This window comes from Drosophila albomicans, chromosome 2R, assembly GCF_009650485.2.
Source record: "Drosophila albomicans strain 15112-1751.03 chromosome 2R, ASM965048v2, whole genome shotgun sequence".
Classification (NCBI taxonomy): domain Eukaryota; kingdom Metazoa; phylum Arthropoda; class Insecta; order Diptera; family Drosophilidae; genus Drosophila; species Drosophila albomicans.
The window spans coordinates 23,430,773-23,443,891 of NC_047631.2; the positions used below are offsets into that span (position 1 = coordinate 23,430,773).

The 13,119-nt window shown below is 36.2% G+C and overlaps 1 protein-coding gene across 5 annotated transcripts in view; it reads left to right on the forward strand.

Moving 5' to 3' along the window:
• LOC117574784 (homeotic protein ultrabithorax) overlaps nucleotides 1–13,119 on the forward strand; it is a 91,588-nt gene that overhangs the window by 21,011 nt on the left and 57,458 nt on the right. For 4 of the 5 annotated variants that reach the window (XM_034258739.2, XM_052006522.1, XM_034258740.2 and 1 more), the window contains one exon: nucleotides 8,696–8,746. The exons of the other annotated variant lie outside the window; for it this stretch is intronic. In XM_034258739.2, coding sequence (XP_034114630.1) covers nucleotides 8,696–8,746 — 51 coding nt within the window. The remainder of the gene's footprint in view (nucleotides 1–8,695; nucleotides 8,747–13,119) is intronic. 5 annotated transcript variants of the gene reach the window in all.

The window sequence follows — 13,119 nt, forward strand, 5'->3', positions numbered from 1 at the left end:
TCTTATAATTAGCTTCTTTATTTAAGTATCGAACCAGTACAGCAAGAACAAAATAGTACTATAACAACACAGGTAAAAAAAATGTTTATGTTTGGGCCAAACCTCATATTAATTTAAGGAGTTTAATATATAGAATGAATTTAAAAACAATGTAGGTTTAGGAGAAATAACTCTTAAAGCAAATAATAAGATACAAAATTATTTTTTTTTATATGAAGAAAGATAATATATTCAAAGCTTAAATGATTAAGGGATTTCGTAGTAAACAGAAAAATTATAATTAATTAAAATATATAATGAAAATACTATATATACATATAAATTAGAAAGTGTCAAGGTCTTTAAATAATTCCATTAAAAGTAAGGAATAATTAGAAGAATTGGAATTCATATAAATACAAGTAAAAGGTATTCAATGTTACATTATTAAAATGTGAAGAGCAATTTCGAAGTAAATACAAAATATTATAATAGATTAAAGGTAGGAAAATGAACAAAAATAAAATGATATAGAAATAAATTATAGAATATTTTAAATAATATTTTAATTTGTTTATTTATAGAAAAAATTATAGAATATTTGAAATAATATTTGAATTTGTTTATTTATTTGAAAGGAAATGTCTTAACAAGTAACATTAAATTGTAGTGTTCAAAGAAAATAATTCATTTTGATTATTATGAATATGAATTTATAACAAATATAAGTAATTTAAATAAGCGCCTAGATTTCATTTGCGCCCATTGTGGTCGCGTCCTTGTTCCTTGCCACCACAGTGCAGTGAGGGAGGGCGCAGAGTGTGGCATGAAAACGGACTCACGGATGCACGCGCATGTCTGTCACACAAATGTCACTTAAAGTTGCAAAACTCAACGCACGCATTGCAATTTCATAACTTTATTAAGCATGAATGGTGAGAGGCAAGGCAGAGGAGAGAAGAGGAGAGAGTGAGTGGAAGGCGTGTGTTCCACCTGACAGCTGAGGCAATGAGAATGCTCATTTGCCAATTCTTGGCACGTTTCGGCATCTAAACGCCAGCAAAAAGTGGCTACAAAAAGGCAACGCCATGACTGCAGAAGTCAACGCGAGTGTGGAATGAAAGTGAAGAAGGGGCAACCTAGTTGAGTTGGACTCAAGTAGCGCCAGTAGTGATAGGAAGCCAACTGATATAGAGTTGACAATTCAATCATTTAATGCCATGGCCCACATAAGGCGCAATTGCAATTGCGATTGCAATTGGAAGTAGAAATAGAAGTAGAAGTAGAAATGGAAGTGCTTTGGGGTAGTCATAGAATTCTCGCTCCCGCTTTTCCCCATTTTGCATTGTTGCCAAGGGTTTTCCTTGTATATTTTGTTGTACTTTCATTTGTTTGTGTCACTTGACAGTTGCTGGGCGCAGTGACAACAACAACACCAGCAACAACAGCAAGAAGGAGAGGAGGAATTGCAGCGACAGCGACAGTAACAAAAACAACAACAACAACAACAATAACATTAGTATGTTGTAACATGGGGAGCGCAACGAACCACGCGGTAATTCTACAATGAAAGCGTTTCGCACACACGCACACGCACACACACACATATACATACGAGTATATGTATGTGTACGTGTGTACAAACAAAAGTTGTGGCAATAAATTTGAAACGGATCACATAAATCACATTCAAGTGAAGCTTAACACACGCGCCCAACTAGAAGAGACACAAATACAAGCACACACACACACACGAATATATATGTATATATGTGTGTGGGGAAAAGATATTTGCGAGCTTGGCATAGAAAACATTTATTTGCAGCTTGTAGGACTCAAAAGAGTCTTCTTGTGATACTCAGTTGAGCAACCTAATGGGATCTACTTTGAGATGTCAGCTGCAGATATTTTTTTAAGGGTATTTATAATAAGGAAATATAATAATAAAGAATCCTATTGATAACGATTTTATGGAATTCAATATTAGCTGGCATTTAATATAAATTTACTACGCTTCGCACTTACTTTTATACTTTAAGTCGTCAGCTTTAGGTATTTTAAGGGAAATTACTATAAAGATATATAATTCTAAAGAAAGTTATTGATTTGACTATTATGTGAAATTAATATTAGCTGATATTTTAGAAAAAAAATCTTAAACAAATAATTTCGAATTTACGAAAATTTTATTTTAAATACTCAATCTGAAAATTTATGAAAAAATTATAAATAACTCTCGAATATTTGCAGAAATTTACAAAACATTTCTATGAAGAAGTATAGAAATATTTTGTGAATCTCTCACATTATTGAGTAAACTTATCTACACAACATATGAGCTTGAGCTGAGCTACCCACAAAGAGCCAAAGAGCTCAAGAAGTTACCTCAAACTGAAGCCAATTCGGTTGCCACCCCAAAAATGTTGGCCAAGTAAAAGTTGTGCGCCAAATTAACTAAACGGTTAAAGCAACAACTGCAAATTGGCAACAAATTCGCAGATCATAAAGTTGCCGTTTGCAACAAGCCAAGCAACAACAACAACTGAGAACTGAAACTGGGAGAGAAGCATCATTTCATTTGAAGAACTTTGGCATTTGAACTTGACATTTAGCACACGGTTCGGGGACTTCTTTGAAAACAATTGCAGGCCACACACACACACACATACACACTCACAAACAAACACATACACACACACACACACAATGCACTTTTGGCATTCCTCGACTGTCTGCCATGGAATGCCAGGACACACCACAGCAACAACAACAACAACAACAACAACTGGTAAAAGGGATTCCAATGAGAATGAAACAGTTGCCAGAGCAAGCGCAATGAGTGCGAGCGAGAGCGCATATGCGTCTGCAGCAACCCTCGGCAAACAGCTGCAACGAGGGGTGGAGGGTTGACCCACACACAAATACGAAAATACACACACAAACACTCACACACACATGCAGAGCGCAAACAGTCGGCCATTGCAGCACCTGTCGGCCATGCAACATGCTTCTGTTTGTGTGAGTGTATGAGTGTGTGTGCATTTGTTTGTGTGTGTGTGTGTGTGTGTGTGAGTTCTGGGTGTGTTTGTCCTCCGGATTTTGCACCATTAACAATATGGTTCGCTTGCTTCGCTCCGCTGCGGTTCGGCACGCTCGCCTTATTGAGGAAATGAGCCACAAATACAAGCAACGTGCACACTGTGCACCCCTCCCCACCCCCTACTCCTACCCCCTCCCATACTACTCCCTTACTACCCTTAGGGGTGTTGGCGGGTTAATGCAGCGCCATTGATTTGCTTATAAATTAACCCATTGACAAATGAAAATATTGTCTGTTAATTGATCAATGTGTATGCAGAGAGTGCACACACACACACACACACACACCACAGCAAGTGTGTGTGTGTAAGTGTGTGTGTGTGTCTGCTGCAGCTAAAATTTAATTAGATGCAATATCTGTATTTGTATGCGGCAAATGCGTTTTAGCCAGTTTCGAGGGTGTGGCTAACCCTCTAACTGCATTGCGTGTGAACACACACACACCAACACACTCATATATATCTCATATGGTATGTGTGTGTGTGTGCTAAATTTATTGTTATTGAAATACAATTGCAAAATTAACTGTCAAAGTGTGTGCGACCCATCGCCAATTTAGTTCAACGCCATATGTTACATCTATGTGTGTGTATGTGACTATGTGAATGTGTGTGTGTATTAGACGCAAACACATGTGTTCTTAATTAGTTGACCTGAGTTGTCTTTAAACAATATGTGCTCGCCATCCAATATCGAATATTTCAGTTTATGCAGCTCCTTCGATTCAGCTCGAAATCGGGGAATCACCCCTTTAAGCCACATTGACCAGCCAGAACAACCCCTTCAAGCCTCCTCCCCCCCTCAACGTAGAGCAAGAGCGGGTTGCCCCCGCAAAGCCTTTATTTACACCGCTAAACGAGCTTTGCATATTTACTGTACTAGCAACAGACATTTTACGATATATTGAGAATTATTTGCAATATATTTGGTGTACCAAGCGAAGCAAAGGGGTGAAGCGGGGAGGTGAACAGCAGCAACAAGGACGACAAATGTTCCAACGACAACAGCAGCAGCAACAACAACAACAGCAGCAGCAACAACAAGTGCAGCTCAGCGCAAATGCAGGCAGAAAGCTTCTAATTCCGGCACTGAAACCATAAGTCTTTGTCGCATTGTACACACTCACACATACACACCCTTGCACACATACATACTCAATCCCATACATGCACTCTCCACATGCATATACAACATGCAACCCAGATGCAAATTTAGTGGAGCTTCTTTCATTGAAGGTAGTTGCCGATTCAGGTGTTAAGAAGGAAAAAATTCCGCACTTGGAAACATAAAACTAATAAAGAACTGAATTTATTAATGAATCAGAAATTATTAGAAATATAATATTAATTTTAATCCTAAAAGCTTACAAATTTCTTATATGACAATAGAGTTAACTTACTTATGACACATTTTTCCCAATTCAGCACTTCGTAGCCACCAAAAATTTACTAAACCAATCAAGACTGAAATAAATTAATGAAGTTTACAAATTTAATAATAATTTGACAATTTTTAAAGACATCAAAAAAGTTTGTAAAATGTATCCCACCAAAATTAAAGTTTAGCCTTTTTTAAGCCAATCATTCCCACTGGGCTATTAGCAATTCGGTTGCTATCTCTCTCCTCCCACTTGAACCATAGACAGAGTCTTCGGAATGCAACAGCAGCAACACTGTCGGGTGGCCGCTTAATAATTTAAGTTCGATACACAAGTTTTGCATTGTAAATCCTGAAACTTATTTTTCTGTTTTGCAAAGATTTTGTTTAATTTACGTAAATTTGCATAAGATACAATTGCAACTCCAGCCATCCAGCCTGCATTCTGCACTCTCTAAATTTGTGCGAAAATTGAGCACAAAAGTTTGGCAAAGAGTAGAAAAAAGAAATATATAGAGATGAAAAAAAAAAAAAAACGAGGAGCAGAGTTTATTGCCATTGGCCTGGGATGATGTTGCCTGGTCTAAAAATTTGAATTCAGTTCAAATTGAAAGTTAGCAAAGTCACCAACACCAATTCAGAATACTACTGTGTGTATTCTGAATCTCACAGTACAGAGACAGAGAGAGAGAGAGAGAGAGTTACAATGCCACAAACTTTACCCCGCTGGCCAGCCAGCTCGATATTTATGCCTTTTCGAATGCAGCTCAGCTTTAATTTAAATGGATTTCTCTGGCAGACATATGGCAGCATTCACAATTTCCATTGGAGTACGTATCCTTCTCCCAACCCCCCAAAAGGAGCAGTGTGAGTGGTTGACTCCCGATGTCGACTCTCAACTCTCGACTGGCGACTCCTGCAACTGCTGGAGGATTGATTGTGCTTGTTGATATTTTGTCAAATAACGCAAATAAATACACAATTACACACTCAAGTGAGTTTCGAGCGAGGGAAGCAACGAGTTGAATTTGTGGGGTTAAATCGGGGCAGGTCGCAATCGCACCCTTTCTACCACACACACACACACACTCTCTGCTGAGTTATCCTTGTTTAAAGGATTTTCATTTGTTTAAATGTGTTTTATCGAAAATGGCCAAATGGCTGCTAACCGCCGCACAGTGGAGCAGAGGAATTATTTTCAATAAACATCTTTTTATTTTATCTATAATATTTTACTTATTTAAAAATGATACTATTATTTTCTGAATATATTTTTGTACTAACATATTATTTTATAAATTTTAACCACTGTGCAGCGACATTTGACTTTTGTACTGTTGTTGTTGTTGTTTTTTCACCACACGCCTCGTAAATTCCAATGTAAAATGTTGCATTTATCTTGTAAAAATAATAAATCCAGGCAGAGGGACTTTACTCGCACGCTTGGCAGCACAGTCCTAAATAAAGTCAGGGTACAGCGGGTGGGGAGGGGTGGTAGAAGAACGAAGGCTTCATGACTATTGTTAGCTAATGGCCCAATGTCCAAGAGTTACGTAAATTTAGCTAATTTTATGAACAGTCAAAGCGACAGGCAAATTTCAAGCATTTAACCCTTGACTAGGGTTCTATCTATTTTTTTTCTGCCATTGTCGGTCGAATGAGGGGGATGCGAGGGGTGTAACAAAAAATTATATGTGCTACACAGTACCATTAATTTAATTTATTTATTGGCTGGCGTTTCATTGGCGCAAATCCCGAATCCTCCGCGATAAATTTAGTCAAATGTGAAAATTGTGTGTGCATTTTGGCGCATGCAGTTTACACACACACACAAAAGCAGATGAATATGTGTAAGGTATATATGTATGTATATGGTACAACTACATACACACATCGTATGTCAAACGAGGATTTTCATTATAAAATATCGCCTGGTATGCGGCCCCAAATATGGAAATGCAGTTAAACCAAACAAAGTCGCAAAAGAGTTTGCAATTTATTTTAAAATAAAGCAAAGTATCTAAAGCTAATGTGGGGAACTTTTAAGTACCCTGTAAATTAATAAAAATGTAATACGAAAATCCAAAAGAGAATACACATTCATAAAATAACTTGTAATTATATGAAATATTTAGGAGTTATAATTTAAAGCTTTTTTAACAACAATATATTTGGGAGTTCGTATGAAAACCATATTTCAACAAGAATTTAAAAAATAAATTTAAATGTAAACACAAAAATGATTTATCAAAAAATTAAGTCAAAGAATATGTGCTCCGAAAGATTAATATATACTTGTAGACTTAATAATATTTTTGAATTATTATTAAAATTCTTCCTCAATAACTCAAACGCTTCACTCTCGCCTTGCCATCGAGGGTATGAAAAGTATCTAGTGTGACAAATAGTGTGAGATATGTTTTTGCGCACTGCAGCCAAAACCTCCAGCCTTTAGTTACGCCCATTACTCGTACTCCCCCCTGTCTCTCTGTCTCTCTCTTCTCATCAAGCCCTCTGCCTTCGAGTGCGACATGTGACGCGGCGCCGCTGATTTATTTGCATACAAAAGCGCAGACGTGCATAAAAAATAAAAAATGCTAAAAAAAAGCGACTACAGAGAGAGAAAAGTAAACAATAAGAAGCAACAACAACAATGAATGTGCAGCCGCTACGCCCCCTTTTGACGCCAGTTTCGATGGCATTTCCAAAAGGGGGGCAATCGATTGGCCTTCCGGCAGTTGCCAAATGAAGAGCCAAAGCCAGGTTGGGGTTGGTGTTGGATACACAGGATGCGACATTTTTGAGAGTCAATGAAAAATACATTTTAAATCAAAAATCGGAAATCCAATTGCGAATAAAGGTGGTAGACAAAAAATCTGTTTAAATTGAGAGACTGAAAGTAGATAAAATATTCAAAATTTCGTATATAAATTGCGTATTTTAAATTAATCTGAAGTTGTAGCTAAATTGCCACTTGGCATCCCTTAGCAGCTTAAAAGGGCAACTTCTTATTCACCTTTCCCCTTGGACCAATCGCAATTCATCATTTGGCGCCATTTTGCGTAGCGTCAAGTTGCATTTAGTTGTTATTTATGCAAATTTTGCATGTTTCAACTTTTCGCCAAGTGCGTCGAGTCGTTTTCGATTATTTAAAACTTTACGACGAAATTTAGTAGATCTCTCGCCAAGGGTGGAGAGAGTCCTTTTAATGCGCACACCTGACGCGCTTCAATGTCTTACTAGGAGCTGGATTAGGACTGCGAAACACGAGACGAAGGCACAAGATGAAGCTGAAGCTGAAACTGAGACTCAAACTGAGACTGAGGATGTGCTGTGTGCATAATTTTGTGTGCGCTGCTGTTAGAACAAATAAATTGTAGACGGCTAAAGTTATTAGATTAGCATTAGGGAACGAAGGATGAGAACTTTTGGAGGAGCTGCTGCTCCACAGGCTGTGTTCGCTAAGCTTGAAATTATGATTTAGCTGCGATATTTACATGCTTATAAAGGAAATACGGCAAACAGCGCGAACTTGCGCCGCAAAATTTATGAAAAAGTTGCCGCGTCTTTTGTGGAGTCATGTGCTTTTTATAGTGCCCCTGCCACATGCCACATGCCATCGAAATGCTGCCGAATTAATGTGCCCCCCTCCGAAAACCAGGTGGATCTTTATAATATATTTTGTTGGTTGACGGCACCAGCTGCTTGTTTAGAAAGTGTTAGGACTCCTTTTGCATACGAGTATGTATTTTATCATTTTTATTTCCTTAAACCAAAATGTGGAAATTTTCAAAATACAATGCTTCAAACACACAATTTATAAATGTTGTTAATGTTTTAAGTTCACTAATTATGTGTTGTTTCTTGGATTTTAATTTGTGCTTTTCTCAATTATATTTTTGCTGAGACAACCTGAAATTTTCAGAAATATTTTATATTGCAAAGCTATATATGTTTATAATTTACTTTCTCATAAGTTAAATACCCTTGTATTTATTTTTATAATTAATAAATATTATTAAACATTTAATATTTCTTATTAGAATGTTTTTTTTTAGTTTATATAAATATTTTTGTATTTATTTACTATTTTATTTATCTTTTTAATTTCTTGCTAACATTTGTTGGTGTATTTTTCCTTATTAACAATTTTCTTAATTTTCCATTAACACACTAACTCGTCAGGCATTTATTCACATAAACATTCCATATTAAATAAATGGTTATCTATCTTTTTCAGGTAAGAGATACACAGAATCTCTTGCGGGCTCTCTTCTACCAGACTGGCTAGGTAAGTGCAATTTTCTTTATATTTTTCCGTATACTTTTAGCTTCTAGTTTACGTATATAATTTCTTTTTGATTTTTGTCAAATCATATTATTATTTGTATTTATTTTTTATGAAATTTCTTATGAGTTGCACTCCAACAGCGGCGTCGTCAAATATTTGAATTTTGTTTTTTTTTTTGAAAGTGCCCAAATCCAAAACCAATTCCTAGATATGCTGATGAAAACCAAATCTATTGATAGCTTTTCCCCAAAAAAACATATTCCACTCCAGTCCCCAAACAAAATTGTTCAACCCATCTAAAAAAGCTTCTTAAATATAATGATTTTTTGTATTTTGTTGTTTGTTCCTTCTTGTGTGTTTTGTGTCGTTGTTGCATCCTCTTGATTTCGTGTGTCCAGTGTGTCAGTCAAAAAAGGAGCGTGCCCCACAGTCCCCCCAAAAGTACAGAGGTAAAGCCAACAAAATACTCAAATACCAATAAATCGTAAATGTTGTGTGCATTTGCCCAAACTTTGAAATCTATTCTATGTATATACATACATATATAAATAAATATTGTATATATACAACAACACAAAAATTTACCAACGTTAGCATGTGCATGAGAGAGCGAGAAAATTTACTGCAAAGCTGTTGCAATCTGGAAAATTAACAATATACTCGTAATATGTGAAATTATCAGCTCATAAAGTTTGCCAAATAATTGGCAATTATTCAGTTTGTCAACTCGCTCACACACACAATCATATATCACATCTACATATACACTCACACATTTACAGATGATTCCTCAAAGGTTTTCTTTGCTGCACAATTAAAGCCGCCCCCCAGCTCTGAAAGTTGGGTGCATTTTCTCGATATGTGTTGTTGGTTTTGTTTCTTTCATTGTTTTTCCTGATTTTTTTCTATTTTATGTTTTTTTTTTTTTTTTGTGTGTGTGTGGTTTTCTGTGGCACTTGGAAAAGTATCACTTGGCACGCAAAGAAAACGAGTGAGAAAATTGCAGAGCCAACTACAATTTACAAAGCGTATCATTTTGTTAGCAATTTTTCAGCATGCTGCACTTTACAGGAATCGCTTTACAGCACGCAGCTAGCTTCTCTCTTCCTCTCTTCTCTCCGTTCTCCTTTCGCATGTAACTACCTATGTACACACACACACACACAGTCATACATATAGTAGCACTCGTAACCATATGTAACTATTGGGAACCCAATTAAACACACTTTGCCTGCCTCAATTGAGATAACAACACTCGAGTGCAAAAACAAATGCTGTATGCTGATCAAAAGATACCCTGTAATAGCAAACAATAAAGATACTATCTAAAAGATAATTCTATTCGCAGTAAATTCGATAATATCATTTGCTTTTTAAATGCAGTTTCGCAGTTTGTCGCAAAACATGATTTACAGAGTACTCTGGTTAATTGTTGTTAATGTCTGTTTTTAGTTGTGTTAACCAGACACTCAGAGAGTTTGTCAGACTCAGTTCTAGGCCCATTTTCCGCAACGAATGTGCAAGCTTTGCAGTTTTACGCTATACTCTATATAGTTTTGTTTATTGGCAATTTATACAAAAGCATAAATTACCAACAACAACACACACATCGACAATGAGCCGCAGGCGAAAGAAGAAAAACATAAACAAAAGTTCGCTCACTAAATGCCACTTGCCAATCGTATTCAATTCTCATATATGTGTTTGTCTGCCTGTCTATAAAAAAAGGGACCCAAACCCAAGTGAGACTCTGTCGCAGACACAATGTCAGTGTCAGCATCCGCATCCGTGTCCGTATCTTTAAGTTATACTCTTCCTCATCTGCCCGTATCTGCAACCCCAGAGTGAAAGAGAACTCGACAGCAAACGCATAAATATTTATTTGTTGAAATCTTCAAATGCAGAAAACGTAAAATCCATTAGAAAATTAATAAAGAGCAGCCCGAAACATACTGTGACTTACAGATACCAGAAAATATATATACATAAATGCGGTTTACTCATAGCTCACCCCATAAACGATACTGAGATGAGAGGGAGAAGCTAATAGAATGAAATTAAATTGATTAAAATGTTCCGTCTGGATAATGTTAGCAATATCAGTTATTTGTGTGTACAAAGAAAAACAACTTGAGAAGAAGTGTATATAAAAAAAAAACATTTTTCTATGCATGCTAAAAATATTTCACAATTTATACAAAAGAAAAAACTATGTACATAAAATCTATGAACAACAAATATTCAGAATGCTATGCAATTATCTTAGCATGTTTACGCTTTTATATTCAAACAAAATATATAAACAAAAATTTAAAGCAAATACATATTTAATCTAAATACTCAAAGTTCAAGGAAATCAATTATATCGATGACGATGTAAAAGTGTTTGTAATAACTGGTAATTAAATCTGAAATTGTGAAATTAATCCAATTATTAATTATAAGATTTGCTAATTATGGTTTACATGTTGGAAAACACGGCAGCTAAAACTTGTTTAGTTCATGTCTATATATGACTGAATCATCGTAATACTATTTATAAATGCTCGAGAATAATATTTTTCTCAATTGAACAATGCGGGTACTCGTGTAGTTTTTTTGAATACGATTCGTTTCACGTGATCGAATTCGTGGTCTCGTGGCCATATGTTGGCACACACAAATACACACACACACTCACTTGGGGGACTGAGACTTGTACTCATTATTATAACAATGTGTCTATTTATAAAGACGAAGCAAATGTCTCGTATCTTGAACCCGTCGGCAAGGGGAACATGAACACAAATGGCACGCAATTCACAATAAGAGAGAGCATAATAATGTGCAATAAACTATCTAAATTTGTTGAATTGTTGATAAACTTTGGCGCCACTTTGTGGGAAACAAAACCGAAATCGAAAATGAAACAAAGCAATTGGAAAGTCGCCCACTCCACAATTTCTTTGAAGTGGAGCGTGGTGGCAAAATATTGTTTTCAATAATTTTTTTTTAGTTTAGTTTCTCGTTTTATTACTTTGAACTAATCGAACTGTATGTGTGTGTGTGTGTGTGTGCGGAAAAGCACTTTGAACAGCTTTTGCGTCAATTTCCGGTTTTGTGGCAAACTGTTTTTACCTGTTTCGAAATTATCAGTTCACTTGACATTTGACTTTGCTACCGTCGTGTGTAATCTAAATATTCACTTCTGTGTGTGTATCTGTGAGTGCTTGAGAATTGTATCTCGTATCTCATGCATGTCGCTGGCCGTGTCCATTTAATTGCCCCTCGGAGTAGCTCGGCAAATTAGTTAATTGGCGGCCAGTTTATGGTGGTCGCAGTAAGTGGCAAGTACTCGTAGTACTTCCCTAAAAGACAATCTACACACAAGCATCTACACACATACTAATGCGTATGTTTATCTCTATGTACACACATACATATGTGTGCTATCTTTAAGTATATAGTTCTAGTTGTTCAAGAGTAAAGTTTCAGAGCATTTAGTGGAATGCATTACTAAAGAGAACTATTTAAGAAAGTGTAGAAAATATGTATTTATCTGCTGCTCATTTAATATGCGTTTTGATTATAATATTTCTGCTGTCTTTCGATATATTTTCCATTCGTATTTCTTCAGCTTGTTATTGAACTTTACACTTTGATTAACGACATTGAATTTAAATGCAGCATAAATAGGCAAACCATTTAGCGTTAACAATATACAAAATACAAATAAATTATGCAAAATAGAGTACCAGAAGATTCAACGAATTGAAGATACTCTACGCTAGAGTTTTAACTACAATAATGAAAAATAAAAAAGTTGCAAATAAATGGGAAATATAAATAGCTAAAAAAATACATTTTACTTCAAGTAAAGAAACTTTCTCTTGGCAACTAGAATCATTTGTTACTCTTATACTTCCTTTACCTATTTCTCTTTACTATCTTCAGCAGCAATAAAAGAATAGAATACAAAAAAATAAAAATAAAAAGTATGTCTACCTGTGCGTTGACTTTGCCAGCAGCATTTGAAGAAGCCGCCAACAGCGTTAACTGCGTCCTTTTTATTGATTTTTGTACGCCATTAAATTTTGCACAGTTACCCATATTTTCCGCCATTTGCCAGGACGATGCGATGCGATGCGACTTACCCCCAATTCTCGGATGCGCCCCCGCCCAACTCCCCCTCGACTAGCTCGGGGGCAATGTGGCAGATATTTTTCTTTTGCCAGCTCAGCAGATGAATGCGTGTAATTTTCGGTTTGATTTATGCCCGCTGACCCCGCTCCAGGCCACATTCACATTCACATTCGCATTCGCATCCACCCACCACGCACACATGGCCAACGCACACACACACATACAACTCCCGCCTCCTTCCCGCAAGGTTG